The sequence below is a fragment of the Gymnogyps californianus genome, chromosome 5, assembly GCF_018139145.2.
Source record: "Gymnogyps californianus isolate 813 chromosome 5, ASM1813914v2, whole genome shotgun sequence".
Taxonomy (NCBI): domain Eukaryota; kingdom Metazoa; phylum Chordata; class Aves; order Accipitriformes; family Cathartidae; genus Gymnogyps; species Gymnogyps californianus.
This window is the reverse complement of record NC_059475.1, coordinates 63530539-63552179: the sequence shown is the minus strand read 5'-3', so window position 1 is coordinate 63552179 and position 21641 is coordinate 63530539. Positions and strand designations below refer to the sequence as shown.

The 21641-nt window shown below is 39.2% G+C and overlaps 1 protein-coding gene across 1 annotated transcript in view; it reads left to right on the top strand.

Moving 5' to 3' along the window:
- SYNE2 (spectrin repeat containing nuclear envelope protein 2) overlaps positions 1–21641 on the top strand; it is a 183772-nt gene that overhangs the window by 61180 nt on the left and 100951 nt on the right. The window contains exons 47-58 of the mRNA XM_050898321.1: positions 4031–4186; positions 4588–4853; positions 6032–8141; positions 9664–9986; positions 11005–11149; positions 11889–12104; positions 12489–12754; positions 13548–13704; positions 16482–16637; positions 19490–19630; positions 19971–20153; positions 20710–20847. Of these exons, the coding sequence (XP_050754278.1) occupies positions 4031–4186; positions 4588–4853; positions 6032–8141; positions 9664–9986; positions 11005–11149; positions 11889–12104; positions 12489–12754; positions 13548–13704; positions 16482–16637; positions 19490–19630; positions 19971–20153; positions 20710–20847 (4257 nt within the window). The remainder of the gene's footprint in view (positions 1–4030; positions 4187–4587; positions 4854–6031; positions 8142–9663; positions 9987–11004; positions 11150–11888; positions 12105–12488; positions 12755–13547; positions 13705–16481; positions 16638–19489; positions 19631–19970; positions 20154–20709; positions 20848–21641) is intronic.

Genomic DNA, 21641 nt, shown 5'->3' with positions numbered 1-21641 from the left:
AGCGGTGGGTCCATCTTGGAACCCGCTGGCATTAACTTTATCGGACATAGGGGAAGCTTCTAGCAGCTTCTCACAGAAGCCTCCCCTTTAGCCCCCCCACTACCAAAACCTTGCCACACAAACCCAATACAAGACCCTTCACCAGCTTTGCTGCTCTTCTTTGGACATGCTCCAGCACCTCAAGGTCTTTCTTGGAGTGAGGGGCCCAAAACTGAACACAGTATTCGAGGTGCGGCCTCACCAGTGCCGAGTATAGGGGGACGATCACTCCCCTAGTCCTGTTGGCCACACTGTTTCTGATACAAGCCAGGATGCTATTGGCCTTCTTGGCCACCTGGGCACACTGCTGGCTCATATTCAGCTGTCTGTCGACCAACACCCCCAGGTCCTTTTCCACCAGGCAGCTTTCCAGCCACTCTTCCCCAAGCCTGTAGCGCTGCATGGCGTTGGTTGTTGTGACCTAAGTGCAGGACCTGACACTTTGCCTTGTTGAACTTCATACAGTTGGCCTCGACCCATCGATCCAGCCTGTCCAGATCCCTCTGTAGAGCCTTCCTACCCTCAAGCAGATCAACACTCCCGCCCAACTTGGTGTCATCTGCAAACTTACTGAGGGTGCACTGGATGCCCTCATCCAGATCATTGATAAAGATATTCATAGAATCATAGAATGGTTTAGGTTGGAAGGGACCTTAACGATCTAGTTCCAACCCTGCTGCCATGGGCAGGGATAAGTTCCACTAGATCAGGTTGCTCAAAGCCCCATCCAACCTGGCACTTAAACAGAACTGGCATATTAAACAGAACTGGCACAGGTCAGGCACAGTCAACACAGGTTCACAAAGGGAAAGTCCTGTTTAACTAATTTGATATCCTTCTATGATAAGGTCACCCGCCTAGTGGATGAAGGGAAGGCAGTGGATGTAGTTTTTCTGGGTTTTAGTAAGGCTTTTGATACTGTCCCTCACAGCATCCTTCTGGACAAGTTGTCCAGCTGTGGGATGAGCAGGTTCACGGTGTGCTGGGTGAAGAACTGGCTGAAGGGCAGAGCCTTTGAGGGCTGTAGTGAATGGGGCTACATCTGGCTGGCGACCAGCCACCAGTGGCGTTCCTCAGGGTTCAATTCTAGGGCCAGTTCTGTTCAATATATTTATCAGTGATCTAGATGCAGGAGTTGACTGCACCATTAGGAAGTTTGCTGATGATACCAAACTGAGAGATGCTGTTGACTGTCTTGAGGGACAAGATGCTTTGCAGAGGGATCTAGATAGATTGGAGCATTGGGCAATGATTAACAGGATGAAATTTAACTAGTCCAAATGCCAGATTCTGCACCTGGGACAGAGTAATGCCAGGCAGATGTATAAATTGGGAGAGGTGTGGCTGGAGAGCAGCCCTGCAGAAAGGGATCTGGGGATGCTGGTTGACAGCAGGCCCAATATGAGTCAGCAGTGTGCCCTGGCAGCCAAGAGGGCAAACCGCATCCTGGGGTGCATTAAACACAATCAGTCAAAAGAGGTGATTATCCCACTGTACTTAGTGTTGATGCGGCCTCACCTTGAATACTGTGTGCAGTTCTGGGCCCCACGATTTAAGAAGGGTGTGAACGTCCTTGAATGCATCCAGAGGAGGGCAACAAAGCTGGTGAAAGGGCTGGAAGGAATGTGCTATGAGGAGCAGCTAAGGACTTTGGGCTTGTCTAGTTTGGAGAGAAGGAGGCTGAGGGGTGACCTCATTGCTCTCTACAGCTTCCTGAGGAGGGGAAGTGGAGAGGGAGGTGGTGATCTCTTCTCCCTGGGATCCAGTGATAGGATGCGTGGGAATAGTTCAAAGCCAGGGGAGGTTTAAACTGGACATGAGGAAGCATTTCTTTACCGAGAGGGTGGTCAAACACTGGAACAGGCTTCCTAGAGAGGTGGTCAATGCCCCAAGCCTGTCAGTGTTTAAGAGGCATTTGGTCAATGCCCTTAATAACATGCTTTAACTTTTGGTCAGCCCTGAATTGGTCAGGCAGTTGGACTAGATGATCACTGTAGGTCCCTTCCAACTGAAAATATTCTATTCTGTTCTGTTCTATTCTATTCTATTCTATTCTATTCTAAATTGACTGATTTTCACTTCTAAACATGAACTTCAAGTGTTTGTATTCAATCGATTTGGAGCTTGCAAAGAGAAGGGGAAGTAGGTTCTGCTGATTTCCTGAGGAAGGTGTTGGATAAGAAAGGATTTAGACTGTGGGCTATACCCTAGCCTGAAGGCAGAGTCATGTTTGGCGGTTTCCCACAGGCCTGCACTGTGAAGAGTCAGCAGGGGAGCCCTGGCTTTGTACTTGAAGGACAGTAGCTGGTTAGCAACCCCCATTCTCTTCCCTTCTCATATTTTCCTCCCTCTCCAACCATCTGGTGGACTGAAAAACTATGGAAGATGTTAAAACTGTTGTGTGGGGAGATCGACGCTATCTATGTGTCTGTGTATCTGGGGAGGCAGTGCCACGGTGTATGTTGAGAACGTCATACAAACAAGCAAAACGTACACAGCAATCCTGAGGTTTTTCTTAGTGTCAGGACACTTACTTTTCTGTGTGTTTTGATGCGTTTATATTGCAATCTGGTAAAGTGGATTTCCTCCTCACTCTGTGATACCTTAGCTGAGTTTTTCTGCTTACTTCAGTTCTATGGCACTCCAAAGTCTCTTAAGATGAAATCTTATGTCTGAATTGGTACAACCATTATGGATGTGTACACAGAGAAATGGAAAAGTTCTCTGATTGACTATTTCATGAGTGCTCCCCTTCAGTTTTGACTGAAAATAACCAAAAGAGTTCAAATAAATAGAATAATTCTTTTCCAATAATGTCTACAATGTGCTACATGTTTCCCACCCTTGGAAGCAGGTATATTTTGAATAGCTCATGACCCACAGAGAGACAGACAACAGTGACAGCTTACAAGTGATAAGGCTGCAGGGATAGCTGGCTGCTTCCTAGTAAAATAGTATCTAAAGTAGCAATACAGCAAGTTTATGAAACAAGAATTTTTTATCATTGCTCATTTTATATGTTGGTACCATGGAGAAGCTCACACTGTAGTCATATCTGTATATTTGTATGCATGCACTCACATGAAGTCTATGTGTGGAATAGATCACAGTTTACACCAGATATAGACAGGTACTAGGGGAAGGGAAATGCAGAAAGATTTTTAAGGTATCGCCGTGTGACCCAATAAGCCTGGGACATTTCATTTATGTTGTCTGCAATAGCTGAATGCAATTTAGAGTATTATGTTTTACATCTGAACTGGGGCTAGCTAAGAGCATCCCCTTGGGCAATGACCTCAGCTCAGCTGATGGGCTGTTAAACCTGGCCACACCCCAAGTGACTTGTCCTTCTGTCATTGAGGGAATCGATGGCAGTGCTGGGGACTGGCTCTGGAGCCCCCCATTCCCTTTCTCCCCACCCCCGTTGAGACATGGCTGCCTAACGCTCTCGTCTTACCCCTGATTTCAGATAGCACTTGTGCAGTAGCAGCTGTGGCCTTGTGTCACAGCCAAGCTGCTTCATGCATGAGTTGCCCTGTGAAGAACAGTTGAAGAGATGGTCCTGGTGAAGGACACAGCAGTATATCAAGGCAGGTGCTGAGCAGAAGGAATGTGGGTGTGAGGAGAGGTTAAAGGTCCATGAATGTGTAAGGAGGAGGGGGAGAAGACAGGATAGACCTGTGAATTTATCAGTAGCAGAGGTGGGTGCAGGGAGGATGTTATTTGAAGGTGTGGATATCAGAGTTTCAAACTTAAAATGATGGGCAGAGATTTCATAGCTATCTGAGCGGTGCTGGCAAGCCAGGGTGACTGCAGAGGTGGGGGGCAGTGGTGAAGGTTCCAGCCTCTGGGTCCTGGTTGACCCACAGAGGCTGTGGGGGAAGCGAGAGCTGGATTTAGGCATGGCTTAAACATGTGAAGCAAAGTGTTGCAGTCAGAAAACTTGTTGGTTTAGGACCTTCATAAATAAGCATCCTGTTTTGCATTGCAGGACACAGGTGCAGAAGTGGTTGTCGAGAAGGAACTATTTCCTGGAGTGCAAGTAAACACTGAATATTTTGAAGAGGAACAAAAGGTCAATGAGCTGAAAAATGAATTGGCTGAACTGGATATCGTGCTTATAAATGAACAACTAAAAGAGCTGGAGGTATGGAAATTGCAAAGCCATTCCTCATTGTTAATATAGTGATACACTTACAGAATTATGATTCACTTGGGCAAAACTAAATTGTTGCATATAGTCTTATCTGAGGTTTGACTGCATGATTAGTCAGTTTGTCTACCAGGTAATGTACAAACACTGTGCCTTAATGCAAATATGTCTCTGTAAATACCATATTTTGTACTGCTCTTCTAGAGTGCAGTAGTAGATACACCTACGACTGCACGTGTGCTTCCATGATGTGCACAGGCATGCGTGCTCATTTGCATGTGAATGAGCAAGCATATGTTTGTAGATGTATCAGTATTTAACTGTATTTTGTGTTGAAAGCTGAAAGTGTTTAAGATCCTCTTTTAATCCCCTCTCTGTGGTGGGCTTGATTGTAGAATTTACAAACTGAACTGGAAACATGGAAAGCAAAATCTTTGTGTCATAGTCAAGAAGCGTTTCCCAATGCAACTGGATCAAGCAGAGCAGAGCTGCAAACCACAGAGCCTGCAGTGCCCTGCTGGGACAGGCTGCTTCAAGAACTAGATGCTGTTAAGGCAGTGAAGCAACAACAGTACTGTTTAATTAATGAATACCAGAAAAATCTTTCTGCTGCACAGTCCTCAATGAAAAATTTGTCAACAGAAAAAGATAACATAAAAATGTAAGTATAGTTGAGGATTTCTATTAATAGGTTGCAGAACAAATATGGTCCTAGACTGAATTTCGTGCCATACTTCAATAATGCTCAGACAAGAATACGTCTTATCCATCTCATTAACGTTAGGTAGCAAGAGAAGTCTCATAGGTTTGTAAGTTTAGACAGCCTTAAACAGAAGCATATCTTAAACAGATAGCATCTCTGTTATCCTTTAGCAACATGTGCTCTTTTTATTTTTTTAGGCAAAACAAAGAAATGGTTACTGTGCTAAAAACCTATATAAAAGCCATATTAAAATATTTTGGCAAAAATATGGCAGATGTGAAATATTATTTTTTCTTTAAGGACTCATCAGTTCTAACTTTTTTCTGAGTGAAATATCTCATTACTCTGAAAATTAACCTTATTTGATAGGAAGAATTCTGTGGCAATAAATAACTTTACAGTACCAATTCAGAGGTAATCAATGCACACAAAATATTTAGTACCTTTTATGAATTAGCCTTCAAAACATGGAACTAGCCTATCAGTCACAATAATGTATCACAATAATTTGAAAATCTTTAAAATAATTTATAAAATTGTTAATTTACAGCAAAGAGATTGAAAAAATTGAATAAAAATCTAGCTGCTAAGTGTATTTTAGGTGGGAATTTCAAAATACTCCTGGAAATAAAAGATGAGTAGATAAACTCCAAATTAATCTTGAATGCATGGGAATTTTTGAAGTTTTTCTTATAACTAAGTTTTATCTTCATTGTAAATCAGAAATTACCATAAAATGTTGTTAATTCACTTAGAGATGACTTAACACTGTTGTTGATTTTTAAAATTTTATTTATTGTAACTTTAAAGGGAGGCTACATTCCTTTAGGAAATGACACATTCTATATTAGTATATACTGCAATTTTAGAGAGTATACATTAGTATATACTTTTCCTGCAGAGATATCTAGAAATAACTAATGCTATACAGGTACGCAAGAAATAATGATGCTGCAGCGGTAGTTAGGAAATTTGTGAGAGAACGTTGAGATACACATGTGATTAAGTGGATAAAATGAGTGAATCATTTTCTAAACAGTGAAATTCTCTTTTTAAAATGTGTCTAGTCCATGTTTTAGGAGAAATTTTTTTTTTTTTTTTTTTTTTTTTTTTAATGCTACTCATATTTTTGGCAGGGGTCCTATGAACAACACCGTTCTTCTGGAGAAAATTAAGGCATGCATAGAGTCCTTACGAAAAGAAAGAGATGTCTTAAACCAGTTGAAAACTCAGCAAGAAAGTTTATCTCGGCATTTAACATGCATGGATAAAGCGTTAACCAAAAGCCAAATGAGGCAACTGGAGCAATGGTGGCAACACATGGAACAAACAGTGCAGAAGAAACATGATCAAGTTGTGGCAGAAATCGATGAATTTAACCTGCTTATGAATAAAGCACAGGATATTCAGAGACTGATACAAGAACAGTATTTACAAGCAGAGTTACATTCCTCAGATGCAGGAAAAGCCAAATACCCTGTACTTTGGACCACAGAGCTACAGGACATTAAACATGGTCTTTCTCTATTAAAAAGAAGGATTGAACTGCAGATGAAAAGAATTTGGAGTGATCAGGAGAAGGTAGCTTTGGAGAACTCTGTACATGATTTGCAGAGCAAATTGGAAGCATTATCAGCGCAACAAACTCCTCGAGAGGATGTTCAGATCACTGGTCCTGCTCTCATGAAACATGAAATGATGAAGAGGCTGAAAGAAAATATTTCATGGGTCACAGATTCACTGTCCTCTCTTGATCAGAAAGCAGCACTTTTCCCCAGTGATGTGAAATCACAGATCAGAAGTTGTCAGCTTATGAGCACAGAAGTTCTGAAAAGAGAGCCTGTGATTGTATCACTGGATTATGGGCTCCAGCACATCATTCCCAACTTGAAGCCAGAGGAGATCTCCGATATGGCCTTCCTTTTACAAACATTGCAGAATTCATACAGGGCTCTTGTTTTACAATCAGCTCAAAGATTACAGCACCTAGAGCTCCAGCTGGAGGAGAGGCAAAGACTTATTGCAGAAGTAGAAAAAGTTCACTGTCAGGTTCAAAATGCTGAGATGCTTGCCAGACCTGACATGAACCAAACCAGCACATGGTCAGAACTAATCAATCAACAAGATATTTTAAAGGAGATTTTAAAGGACCTACAGGAAATAGAAGGGCTTATCTCATCTCACTGTAAGGAGAGTCAGGTCACAGCTGGGGAACTGAGCCTGTCTGAACAACTGTTTTTGATTGATCAGTTAAGAAGTCTGAAGAATAGAGCAAGGAAGACACAGAGGCAAATTCAGAGTAAACTTCATGAAGTAGAAAAAAAGATAGCTGTCTACAGAGAGTTTGCTGAAGGAATAACTTCATTGCAGCAAGATCTTAATGATCTACAGTATGGTGAAATGAACATGGAAGAAGATGAATTATTAGGTGCCAAGCAGGAAGTGAAGGATAAATGCAAAGCACTTAAAGAAAAAGTATTAGCTTTTCAGTCCAATTTGTCACAAATAATGAAGTACAAGGAAATCTTTGAATGTGTAGGTCTAAAATGGGACTCACTGCAGCTGGATGAATTGCAAACTAAATTTTTTAAAATTAAAAATGAAATTAAAGGGAAGATAATACATTTTGATAATTTTATTGGGGAATGCGATAAGATTCAAGCATTGCTAAATGAAATCCAGACTGTGACATCCACTGTAAGAAAAGAAGCTAACATTCTAAATGATAGCTCTAGCTCTTCTCCTGCTGAGAGTCTTATATCTGCACAGATTCTATTTCAGACAGTTCAACAAATCTTGTACTTAACCCAGGAGGCAGTGAATCAAATAAACAAAAATGAGGTCTTTGATACAGCATTGAAAGAATCTAAGAGGAAAGAAGTAAAGAGCCTGGAGAAAGATGTTGAGGAATTGAATCAGTTTCTTCAAAACTTGGTCTCTGATCTCCAGTGTGAAAACAAGGAAGATATCCAGAATGAAGTAGAACATATATTCCACATCATAAAGCATATTCGATTAGAGCTCCAGCAGCCACTTCTGATAGACATAAAAATAATGCAGTATGAAAAGATACGATGGGAAGCAATTCAGAATATGATGCAAGCAAAATTTTCTGCTATTAAATGTATAATGGAAAAAGAGAGGGAAAACCAAGGTGAAAAATCTCTTGCTGCTGGTATAGAAACAAAATTAGAGACACTGCAAGATCATGAAATACAACTGAAGACAGACATTGCTGCCCGTGTTGTAAGTATATTTAATAAAAGTAAGGTATGGCCATATATCTTTTCCCAATAATTAGATGAGGTGTCTGTGACTGTAGTGTTTATATTTTCATGACTTATATCCTCCTTTTATTCTAATAACTGAATTGGCCCATCATCATCTCTGCATTGGTGGATATGATGGGAATCATGATAAGAAACTAAGGATACAAAGAAACTAGTTGTATTCAGTTTGATTATAATCAAGCAGTGGGCATTAACACAAGAAAAGAAAGGGAAAGGGGAGGAAGGAAAAGGTTGTGTTGAAATATTGAGCTGAAGAGAGGCTGGGTGCAATTGTCCTGGGATTATTCTTGGGACTGATTTTATGTAACATTTTCAATAGTGACAATGATGAAAAAACCAGCAGTTCCTTGTTTCTATTATAAAGAAAAAGCTTACCAGTTGGGAATGATCAAGGAGAGTAAAGCACAGGTCAAATCAATGTGATCAGGCCTCAGGAAGGGTGAGCAAAGGAAAGGCAACCAGGATCCAAGGCTTTAACACAAGTATATAAGGCATTGCTAAGGCATTGCTGGGGGGATCGACCCAATTCTTGATGCCTTTGTCAGGAAAGGTCCACTCAAACTGGAACAGATGCTGTTAGAGGGATGAGGAATGTTGAGGGCAGTTAAACTGAATTTGCTCAACCTGGTAAGCTGAGGGCAAGTGGGAAATCTAGCTGAGAAATGTAATTAGGCTGGGGGTAGACTTAATGGATGGAAAAGGACTGCTTAAGCTAAAGGGCAGTGTTAATACAAGAGGAAAGAGTTAGTGAATAAATTTATGTTGGAAACCAGAAAAGTGGTAACCTTCATAGCGGAGACATTCTGGAACTGTGTCCTGACTGCCCAAGAGATCAATGGATACAGACTAGGAAATATGAGGTAGTAGCTAATAACAGGGGGAGGGACTCAGCATCCCTGATGGACTTATGGTCCTGCCACCAGATTTCCTGGTTTGCTGTGCTTCACCTTCACTGCTTGGGTATTGTGTGGGAAGCACAATGCCAAAGTTTCTCTGCCCTGTGGGAATGCAAGAGCTGGCAAAGTCACACATCATTCTGTGTAGAAATACATACAAGAAGAGGGTTTAGCGAGAAGCAGTTTGGCAAGTCATAGTGGAGATAGGCCCTGGAGCAGAATAAAGCATCAACGTGTGGGCTTTCCTTGTCTGAACAGAACATATACTGCCGTGTCCATAAGGGATCTTACGGCTCTTGTGTCCTGCCATTCTTCTCTCTGGACTTTTCCAGTATTGGCAGTTCCCTCATAAGCCCTGTTCCTATGGTTGAGGGCAGTGAATCCATATGTTACAGCATTGCTCTGTGACTACCTAGGTAGAAGAGTGCGTTTGCCATGTGTCCTCCCTCACCTCCTCGGGCCAATTTTGGGAGCATTGGTCTCAAAGACAGCCAGGTGTGAAACTCTGAGAAGACCATCTGGTGATCCAGAGGAGCACAGCAGTCTTTCTTGATTGTTCCTTTGTCTTTTTAACACTTTCAGAGTGCTCTGGAGGAGGCCTGTAAGACTGGTGAGCTTTATACCAAGGCTGTTCAGAGGGCTGCTAGGTTCCTCGAGGACTGTGAAGCTCGAGTCCAGTCTGCTGCAGCAGAGCTCGGTAGCTCAGAGGAGGTCTGTCACACCCCACAATGGAAACAAGAAGAGTTCAACTCTGCGAAGGCTAACATAGAAAACCTGTACTCCAAGCTGAAAAACCTAGTGAAACCAGAAGACAAAATATATCTGGAAAATACTTTAACAGAACTAGTCAATAAGGGTTTGGCATTAAGGGAGAAGGCTCAAAGAAAGGAAGCTGATGAACAGAGGTAGGTTTAAGAAGTCTTCCTAGATCATGTTCCTTATTATGAGAAATTTAACTAATAATAAATGCAGTGTTGTTTCTGCTCTGATAGAACCAGGTAATTCAGCAGAAAGAACAGTAAGCATTTCTGTTGTTCCCAGATGTGATTGTAATGGAAGGAAAATTACCAGACAATAAACATATTGCTGTTAATTTACAATGCGATCATTTTTAATGTATTCCAAAAGGTATGTATGGGGCTCGACTGAGGGTCATAGGGTGCCAGAATCAGAAGAAGGCACATTTCCACAGTCTCTAGTTCAGTGCTGGTGCAGGTTAGAATAGTTTTCAGAGGGGCCCTAATGCGTGTCTTCCATAGGCTATTCTCATGGCTTGAGAAAGTAAAGACCAAACAAGACGCAGGCCATATTTTCCTTCCTTCAAATATAGGTACGGAAGAGATCTGAAGGGCCTTCAGATACATGTACAGAAAAAGTTTGGGAGATAGAGTAAAGGATTTTTAAATTGCTTGCTTATGTTCCAGTGCTTCTGGTTCTATTGAGCATAACCTTAAAATCTGCTTTTATAATCACAGAATTGGATGACTTTAAAGGCTTTGGTAATAGAAAAGAGATGACAAGATACAGAAATAAAAAATTGGAATTGTACAGACCACACATCGTAGGGACAAATAGAATGTATGTTACAAACTGGGAACTAATTTTTGGGAATGTCTGAGGAGGATGGAGACTTTGATCAAGACATACAATTCTTTTCAGCAGCTCCATGGCTGATATATGGGTATACATACCTATATTTCTTTACCTCTGGGGCATTTGTACCTGCATCTCTAAAGTATCTCAGATATCGGACCTGAAGTGTATAACAAATGCTAATTGAAGATAACTTGCAAAATAATAAGGACTACTAGTTCAGAAGATTTTTTTTTTTTTTTTTTTTTTTTTTAATTCTAGTGGGCATTATGGTTGGAGAGAGTAGCAACCACAACAACTTTTAATTGGTCTATTAATTGTTCCCTACAGGTATTTTGAAAAATACAAAAGCTACACAAAAACCAAAGATGAGGTGTGTGAGAATCTTAAAAAACTGGAAAAGATGCTTGGACAGTCTTTGTCTCAAATACCAATGTCTTATAAAGAAGCTTTGGAGCACTTAGAAGAAAGCAAGGTAAGAGACGCTCTGAAGAACTTGAAAAGCTCATGCAAAACTGTGATGCAGCTATGCACACCGTATGATATCGTAGTAGAAAGAAGTGAAATTCTTTATCCTGCATTTATGTATATATAAAACCACAAAATATATTTATATACCTATAAAAAGACCAAATTATAATAGGCCATGTAAAATGAGTACATCTTACTGCTGTAGAAATCAAACATTATCTGTGCTTAAGATAGATAGTGTTGCATTTCTGTTCAGATTCCTCATAGCTTCTTTGCAGGACCGGAACTGATCAGATTTCTAACCTTGCTGTTGTTTTCTCTCAGAAGTGAAAATCAGAGAATTTCCAGTTTCCCCACCCAGGACTCTCTTGCTGCCTCCCACCAGACCTCTGCTATAATCAACCTCTTTGCTGTCTTCTCTTTTAGTACTCATCATATTACAGGCTTGTCATTTTATGTATCTGTAACTCCTGCTCATTTGTCTTGCCTTCCAAATAACCAGAAAGAAGTAAGAACAACCTAATTGCCTGGGCACACTGTTCTTCTGTTTGTTTTGTTTGTTTTATTCACCCCGTCTTTCTCCACAGTCTTAGCTAACAGAATTCTCTCATTACAACCGTGTTTAACCAGCTCAGTGGAGTGATTGCCATTTTATTAGAGGATCCTAATCATGTTACTGAATGCTTCATTAACACTTCTGACTGTATTGTTTTATTTATTTACTTGTTTATTTTTCCTGTAAGATTTTAGTCTCCAACATTGACTCGGCTGAAGATGATCTTGTGAAGCTGAGGCAGGTCTCTGGAGAGCTGATGAGATTATGCAGGAGAAGTGACAGGGCACTGGGCAGGACTGTAACAGTGCTGTGGGAAAATTGGCTGGGTTTGCTTGAGGCGGCGAAAGGGCTGGAAATTAACTGTGAAGAACTAAAGCAGGAATGGAAATTCATCAATGAAGAGGTGAGTTGCTCAACAAACTGTAAGTTTTGGGGAATGTGGTAGGGATGGGTCCCTCAGTAAAATGGCATGTAAAGGACTGAGATCAGTGCAGAACATAATTTCCTACCCACTGATCAGCCAGTTATCCTCAGCCTTTCTTGAACCTGGAGTCAAAAATGATGGGGATATTTATAGTACAAATTCTCTGAACCCAGAACAACTCTGTGTGTGGTTATATGCTTTGTTAGAGCAAATTCAAATGTTTTGGCACACTTCAGAGGTTCAAGCTCTCTGGCTATGTAATTCCCAGTACTTAGCCATGCGTATGAGTAAATGAATAATGTAACTTAAGGTGATGGAATAAAAAAGCACTTTATCTCATGCTTTGACATGCTGTTTACTTAGCTGGAACGCGAAACAATAATTCTCGATAAGCTCCAGGAAGAACAGCCAGAAAGTCTTAAAGAGAAAGAAAAGGCCACCAGAGAGGAACTGGTAGAATTACTAGATTTTGTGAACTCATTTGAGGAAAACATCAACCAGCAACAGCTCCTCTTACTCTTACTTCTTCACCGAATAAGAAACATCCTGAATACATCTGAAAATACTGAGGCAGAAGCTGCCTTTCCCACCTTATGTGAGATAAAGGCAATGCAGGATCGCTGTAAAAAGTAAGTGGTGTGAAATTTCTGTTGAAGAGATGACATAGGACTACTTATAAGCACAATGTTTTATTGGGTATTAAAGAATATATGAAAGCTGTAATGCACTTAAAAAGATAGTGAATGCCCTACGGGGTCAGACCAATGCTCCGTCTAACCCATCTGCTGTCTCCAGCATGGGCATTAGGAGATAGTAGTTAGGGAGAAGACCTGAGCCTGGCCACATCGTCTGTGGGCGGCAATTTGTCTTCAAATGTAGAAGGAACCAGAAGGGATGATGATTGATTTTGGAGGCTCCAAGCTCTTGTGAACTTGAATGAGATGTGTGGGTCTTCCACTCTTGTGAAAATCAGACCTTGTGCTTTTTGCAACAATGCAACTTTTGCCTTACTAAGTGAGTGCCACTGTTGAAAATTTGCCTCAAATATTTTTTGCAAATCTGTGATTGTACTCGCCCTTCTCCATACCTGCTTTTTGACATGGAAATCTTTGTGAATGTCTTCTGCTCTGCCAGTGTTTTCAGACTGAGAACCTGAGCTCTGTTTGCTGTTTAAATGTGCAATCTGATTTGGTCTACCAAACACACTTTGTTTAGCAATATCTGAAGACTCATTTTTGAAGAAACTGAGAAAATGAAGGACAGAAACTCAGAGATTTAGTTACAGAAAATAATATTAAAATACAGACAAATGTGGTTCTGGATATATATTTTAAAAATATCTGTATTAAGCATGCTCTTTGATTACTCCTACTTAGTGTAGAGTCTAACACTTACTATATTCTTGCTGGAAATCTTTCATAGGTTATATGAAAAGACTCAAGACCATAAAGATTCTGTACAAGCTGAGATTCAAGAGAGGAACAAGATCATTGAAGAAATAAGTGCTGTGACAAATGCATTACAGAATGCTGCATCTGTATTATTACAAGATGCTGCTGGAAAGGCAGGACAACTGGAGGTTGGTAATGGCTCTGTTACTGTGTGGGGACATTTGGAATATGTTCTCTTTTATGCTAGGGCTTAAACTTGCTCCAAATAAAATTAGTGGCAAAGTATATGTGTATGCACATTGACTTAAAGAGAATGAATCTGGCTCAGCAGAATATGAGAGGCCGTGCCATGCCCTTGGTTTGCGTTCTTCTCCCTCTGTGTGGTCCAGTTAGCAACCACAGAAGTGTTTCCAGATTGCAGAGAGATTCACAGCCAGTTGCATGCCTTTTAGGAAGGACTGCTTAGTGTTCATCCTGCACCTCTTCGCCCTCTGTGTACCTAGCCAGGGCAGCTTCAGATGCTCTGGATTTGATGTCCCACATCAGGGGGTTAACCTGGTAAATGCTTTTTAGAAATCAAATTGTGATCAAGACCACAGTCTCCACCAGCAGCAACCAGCACTCTGCAGCAACCCAGCCTATACATTTCTATCACTTCGGTATATTTTTGTTATCCTTCTTTGAATTCTTGACTTTATGAGATGGTATTATTCCTGACACTTCTTGAATGTGGGTTTATTTATTTATTATTTTACTTACACTTATTTCAATTTAGTCTTATTGTTGTTTATATTACTATCTTAATTTTTAAATCTTGATCAAAAATTTATTTTTAATTATATTTGAGTTATCTTTTAACTATAGAACTTCATAATTTATTTATTCTGGCCTACTAAGGTCTGTTACAAATTTGGGCTCTCTTTGCTGAGTCTTGTATAAAAACTAGTCGGGTGTCCCCACCACATATTTTCTTTAGAAGGTGGATTCTTGAAGCTGGCAAAGGGCTAGGAAAAGTACAGAAGCCAAAGACCGTGGTGGCAGATATGAGCATTTTCCTAGGGGTTAGCATGAGAGAGAAATGTAACTACATCTTGAGGAAGTTCTGAAAACCCATAAGCCAGCATTACTGTGGTGAAACCTTGTGGATTTGTCTGAAAGGACTGGTTTTCTGTTTAAAATTATTTAGAATTAGAATTTAGAGTTGGGTCTGCTCTTTTACTGAGTTCTCTGTATCCAGGAGGAAATGTTACCACTGCAGGTGCTTGATGCCTGCTCTTTTCCCTCACATCCAAACTGTGCTACTCTGAGCGCCTAAAACTCACCCAAAAGTGAGTTTGGACCTTGTTCCTGTTTCTGACAGCAACTGGCACGAGCAAATGTTAGCAGCAATCCCGTCAAATGATTTCTTTGTAGCAGTATGTCACAGCAGGCCTGTTCCTTTTGAGAAGATTCAGCTGACAGGATTGAAAAATTTCTTAATTTTACCTAATGCAAACATCAGTAAGCCAAAAATCTGTAGGGCAATTTCATCCCTACTCCCAAAGAAAACCTAGTTTCTATAAAATCTATAGCATTATTCGGGGCCCCACTGCATTTATTGAATGGAAATGCCTATTTCACTTCCAGATGACAAATCTAGGTTAGTCGCGTGGCAAAGTTTTAACTGACCAACATAGATGAATATGCACATGGGAAGTGATATCATCTAGTCCCCTAGGAAAAAAATTGGGACAGTTTTGACAGACATCTGCTTTCCAGCTAAATAATCTGTGAAATGTGAACATGCATTTTTATACAGAAACCAGTTTGCAGAAACATGTTCTGTTTTGGAGAGTAATATTGTAACTGATTCTTTCAAATTCAAGTCAGGGAATCTATAAACTCCCGTAAATGTTGGCACAATCTTAATTGGGCCATTTGACAACAGCAGCCCTTCTCTATGGTAGAATGAGGCACACAGCTGTTTCATGGTTTTGAGTTTTTTAATATCAGACCCAGTTGTCGTGGGATGACTGGAAATAAATCAGTCTCAGACTCTTACATATTTCTTCTGTGCACTGTATTTGTGTGAGGGAAAAGATTCCCAAGTGAAGACTAGGAGTTAATGGATTACCATTACCCCTGACTGAAAAAGAAAAGGATGTTCATTTTAAAGTCTTTCATTGCCTGGTAGGAGCTTTAGATCATTTTCCCCAATAACTTGAGTTAACATTTGAGTTTCTCAAACAGCTGAGCATTGGGAAAAGGAACCATAAAGCAAACAAACACAACTTTCCAACTTGAAATTCTAGAAAACCTTCAAAACAAATGAGTTTCTTCATTCTTTCTGCAAGAGGACTTAGATCAGATTTTATTTCTAGGCCACAGGCTGTAGACAGTTGTTCGAGTTTCTTTTATCTCATAAAACCTACATTCTTCATGCAGAACTAGAAACCACTGTTTTGAAAGGCGCCTGCTGTGCTGCTCTGCGTAATTGCCTGAAAGCAGACACTTCAGCTTGAAACCTGTTGCTTTTTGTGGCCTTTGTGTTGTTTATAATAATGAAGGAATGAATGTTGGCTATTAAACGTCTTTCGAAGAGAAAATGCACTTTTGGCAAAAGGGAGAGCACAAAAGTTAACATTTAATCATAGGAGTGCTTCAAATGATTACATTGCTATACCTGTCAATAAACATCAGTGTGTCAGTTGCCTGACATGGAGTAGTATCAAGTTTAATTAATTCTTACGGATTGAAAAGCATCATTTGATTAAATGAGTGAGTATTTCTCAAAGTTAATCTGCTTGCAGAGGTAGTCAAATTAGGTTTGATATCACAAAGGCAACTTTTCCAAATCATAATCGTGGTAGGAAATACAAAACACAGTATGTATGTATGTATATATATACATATGTATGTATACACACATGCACATGCACTCAGTAAAAACTGGGTAAAACTGCTGAAGTTATTCTTAATCTTATAGGAAGTTCAGAGTGTGATTGGTAAAGAAAGTCAAACTCTAAAGGATATCATGGAGAAACTCCGCATCAAGTATTCTGAAATGTGTACAGTAGTTCCTGCAGAGATCGAAACACAGTTGGAGGACTGCAAGAAAGTATTGCAAGACCTAGAAGACAAGGTAACTGTTGATGTAATTTTCATATTTATCTTTTTTGTAATGTATAAATAAGTGCAGCAATATTTGATGAATGTTGTAACTATAAATTTCAACTTGAAACATTGATTATTTTCATTTGCATTTTCCTCAGTGAAAATGTATGCATGAAGAAATATTCCTCATGTTAACTGTCTCATTTTAGAATATCCTTACAGTAAGCAGTGTGAATATAATATTTTTCTTTTCCATTAAAAGAGGACATGGCAGAACCACTAGCAATAAAGACTTTATATCATACCCAAGACTTGGGTATGATATGGATCCTGTCTTCTATCCAGTCTGATTCTTAAACTGAACTAGTAGTCAAAGTTGATTGGGAAGTTTGTATAGCTTAACTGAGATGATATTTTCAAAACTGAATTAAAAGAGGACTTTGAAACTGGATTTTTTTTATCTGATTTGCACACATGGTAGGGTATCACAGTATGGTTCTTTATAGCACCCCTTGGGACATGGTTGCATTCCTTTAAAAGCAGGCAGGGAATTTAAATAACTAAATAACATTGCCTTGGCTTTTTGCAATGTTTTCTATCTACAGTGGGTATAAACAGTTAACTGAAAGCAAAATTAAAGGAAAATGGAGTAATACTGTAAGTTTGGGGTCAGATTTTAGCCTGATATAATTATTATCATTGTTATTTATTCATTTGTGTTACTTTTAAAAAGAAAAAATCTTTCAGTTCTCTTATTTCAGAAATAATAATGTTTAATGCTAATTTTAAAGGCTAAATCTCAATTAATTTGATAAAACTTGAAAGTTTAATAAAACAAATTTTAAATCCAGTTACTTGTTAGTGTCTATCAGATTATTCATTAATTTTATGTTGCATTAAATATTTAAACACATATTCATTACAGCTTACTAGTTTTAATTTGGTTAACTTTGTAGTTTCTGTTTCAAAATGGAACCAGTCTTTAGAACCAACAACTGAGTAGGAGAGAGAAGGAGAAGGGAAGTAAAACAGTATTTATGCTTTGGGGGGGAGGGGGGGTGTATCGTTTACTGTTTCATTTACTGAGATAAAAGATTATCCCAATGCACACATTACATGTTGGAGTGGAAAAACTGGTTCTGGAAACTAGATAACATTTGCTTTTCATATTTAGGTAGTGGAAAACAATATAAACTATCTTGGAAATTTGTACAATGCATTTAGGAAACAAAATAAATCCTAGTGGAACTGGAGATCAGTTTAGTTGCATACTAGGAGATACCAGTATGTATTAAATTGAATTAACTTGTCATATTTTAATGGCATTCTGCTTTCTTCTAAATCTGCTAACCTAAAAATGAAAATAAATTGTACTTTTGATGCCATGCATTTTATGTGAAAAATATAATAAATTTATCCCAGTAAGAAGTCTTGAAATTAAAATGCTGCCCTACCGATGACCAGAGCATTGACAGATGCAGCTTTTTTTCTGAGAAACGGTATGAAGTCAGTGCTTGGTCTGCTTTCTCATTTGGAACTGTGTTGCATCATTCATACATGATTCTGTTCTATTTTGGAAGCTAGCACTACAAACATCAATAACTTTCCATGTTTGATATACTCCAGGATAGTAGTAATGGTCAAGTGTTCAGTGATTACAGTCTGAGTTCCTTTTTCCAAGGAGTCTTAGGCACTAAGTACAGACTGGACTTCATAGCTTTTTTGTATAAGCATGAATATTTGAGAGGTGCACTGTAGTTCTTTTTGCTATGTATTTATTTTGATTAATGCAATTTTATCAATACAGTACCTTACTATGGGTATTATTATATTGGTCTGATACTATGTGTTGGAATCTATAAATAATAAATAATGTTAATAAAATTAAGAAATCAAAATGGATAAATAATTTATTAACTAAATAATTATCTTAATTCCTCTTCCCACAAAAAGGATAAAATATTTCAGTATAAGGAGCTTCAAACCAGAATAACTACTAAACTAGAAATCTTTTGCATCAATGCAGCATAAAGCTGTGCAATGTGCATATGCCCCATAAATCCTAGGGCTGCAGCACGCAAAGAATTTACCATGATTTAACAAGTTCCTGGTGCTTGGCTGACCCTAGCAGCTAGCAGTGTTTAGTAAGAAAAGACGTCACTTTGGGCTAAGAGCAAGGACTTTCTCCCTGCACTTCATCTAGTCTATAGTAACCTGGTACCTTACTGTGTCGCTCAGTTCTGTGCTCAGGCAATTACTCAACTTCAGGTTACTTGAGAGTTTTTCTCTTTACATAGAAAATCAGGCCCTCTAGTGTACCGATTTTTTGTTTCTGTGGAGTTCTGCAGAGTAAAATCAAGTTCCACATATTTTATCAGGCTCAGAGCCCTTTATTTTAGTATAAATCTCTGAATTTATATTTAGAAATTCACTATATATTGACGCATTTCCATATTCCCTTATTTGTTACATGGAAGTAATAGCTGTCAGCTGGGGCATAAAGGTGTCATTCTAGGTTTCTTACGGCACGAATCTAAATGTGACCCTTTCAACAATGCACATGATTAGCCTCTCTTACAGATTAGAACAGGGGCAGCTGAAGCAAAGCACCCAGGGAGTTGCAGTGTCTTATTGTTTGTTTCTTCAGGGATTGCCTTTCTTGATCAGTCATTTTTAAGTGAGAGGAAATTATTGAACAACGTGTAAACGTTGAACCTGCTCACGTTAACACTGCTCCCTGCAAATGTAATTCCATTCCTGTGTTTTTAAGTGACTTGTCAAGAGAAACATAAAAAGAATTTGAATATTTTTGGTGAGGTGGTGCACAGAAACAAGCAGATCTTTGTAATCTCCCCTATCATTTTCTCTTTACTCTGACAGGTTAGCTTTGAAATCTTGCAGAGCTCTCCTCAGTATGTGCTGAAAAGAAAAGCAGAAACTATTAATAATGGCCTTCAAGCTATTGAAAAGATGTTACAACAGAAGAGTGAAAATATTGCAAAAGCCAAAGAAGTTCAGAAGGTAATCTTGCCAAAAAAATTTTGCGGGTGTTAAAAGATTTTTGGTTGTTTCTACAGAGCCTGGTTTAGCAGGAACATAAAATGGCCCTCCATTCATTTTATGTCTGCAAAAGGAGAAGCTCAAGCAAGCATTTAGCTGGTGAATATTTTACCAATTCTTTCTCACAGGAAAATACATGTTTTTTTCAACTATGAATTACACCAGTAGATGCAGAGTGTTCTGTTCTTGTCATATCAGTTCGGAAATCTTTGCAATTCCACGTCCCACATGAAGAACAAATAACTCTGCTGTTATCTTTGAGCCTGACCTTGTATTTCCTTTCCCCTCTCTCCACATGCAGCAAATCTGGGATATGCTGGACCTTTGGCATTACAAACTCAATGAACTGGATGCAGAAGTGCATGATATAGTAGAGCAGGATTCCTGCCATGCACAGGAGTTGATGGATATCTTAGTGACCCCCCTTCAGCAGTACCAACAGGTCTCGCAACTTGCCGAGCACAGAACTGCCATTTTAAACAAGGTAGATGCAAATGTAAAAGTTTAAAAAAAATCACATCTTGTAACAAAAAAAAAAAAAAAAAAAAGGCTTTGCATAAAACATCATCAAAGGCTCTCAAATGAATAGAGAGTCAAAAGCCTGCTGTAGGTGCGTTAGCTTATTCTAGCTAAGAGTTTCTGAAGTGGCACACCTCCAGCTGCTACCCCAAAGGACCGACTCTGCACCATGGTTGATGGGGGTTAGCATGGGGAATTCATGCCCCTGGATGGGTGACGAGATGGTTCTCTATGACTCTGCTAATGGGCTATCTATTGAAGTAACATAGCTATATGAATCACAACAATGCCCCCATGAAATGTACGCACATAAGCACCAAAATTACCTTTGATTAGAGGAGACAGCCTGAAATCATGAAACTGTTTCAGAACAATTATGATCTTTATTTCACTGTACTAATTTAACCGACCTTGATGAAAATGCATCCAGTTTTCTTTTAATCTTGTCCATAGGTGTGTTTATCCTATACAGTGAGTAGAAATGCATTTGTGCCTTTTTGTAAAATCCTCTCATTTCCTAGGCTGCCAATAAGATGGAAGAATATGATGAACTCTTGAAGAATGTGCAAGTTTGGATAGAAAACACCAACTGCTTGCTAAGAGCAGATGCTCAAAATGACTCTGCAAGAAGCTTACGCAAACATACTGATGACCTTCAGGTAAGTGTTAATGCAGATATATGGTCTTGTTAGAACTGGTTGCTCTGTACAATTTTGCATTCTTAAGTCTTACTGACATAAATAATTTACCGTTTTCAATAAATCCTTTAAGTGAAAAATAGTTATAGGTGACACTCATGAAATATAGATAGATGCTTTTCAGTGTTGGACATATCTATCTTGTGATAGTGCTGAACTGTAGTACATCTATCTTCCAAAAATGTATGATTGTCTTCTGTTACCCTACTGTTTGGCTATAATCGGTTTTTACTGCCTGAATATGTATGGTTCTTTCTGTATTGTGTGTATGTGATCCAAAAATGATAAAGTGGTATTTTGGTGTCTGTGTGTTAGATGGAAACTTTGAAGTGAATTGTGGTTTGGAAGGCAGTTCTCACTGTATCTTGAAGGTAATTCTGACTGGTAACTTAAAGAATGAAATGTTTGTAATGTTACAGGGAAGATTAGGGCCAGGCAAGTGCCAAGAGGATTTCTGGCAATTTTGTGTTTGAAATTTGAGTTTTCTATATGTCCACTCCTTGGCTTAGGCCAAGAGAGAAAGTTGGTGCTCTGAACATAGATTTTTGTATTAAAACTAATAAGAATTCCTTACAAGAAGTAGCTGACTGTTCTGGACTGATATGTTACAGAGCACTTAGCCACAATGGGGAGACTGTAATTTCCAAAATTTGTGAACGTTTTTGTGACAAAAGCTTATTGTCTCCTGCATTTGTGGTTTGGAGTGTTTTATGTGTTCTGGCCTGGGAAACTAGTGGATTTGGAAATGCACCCAA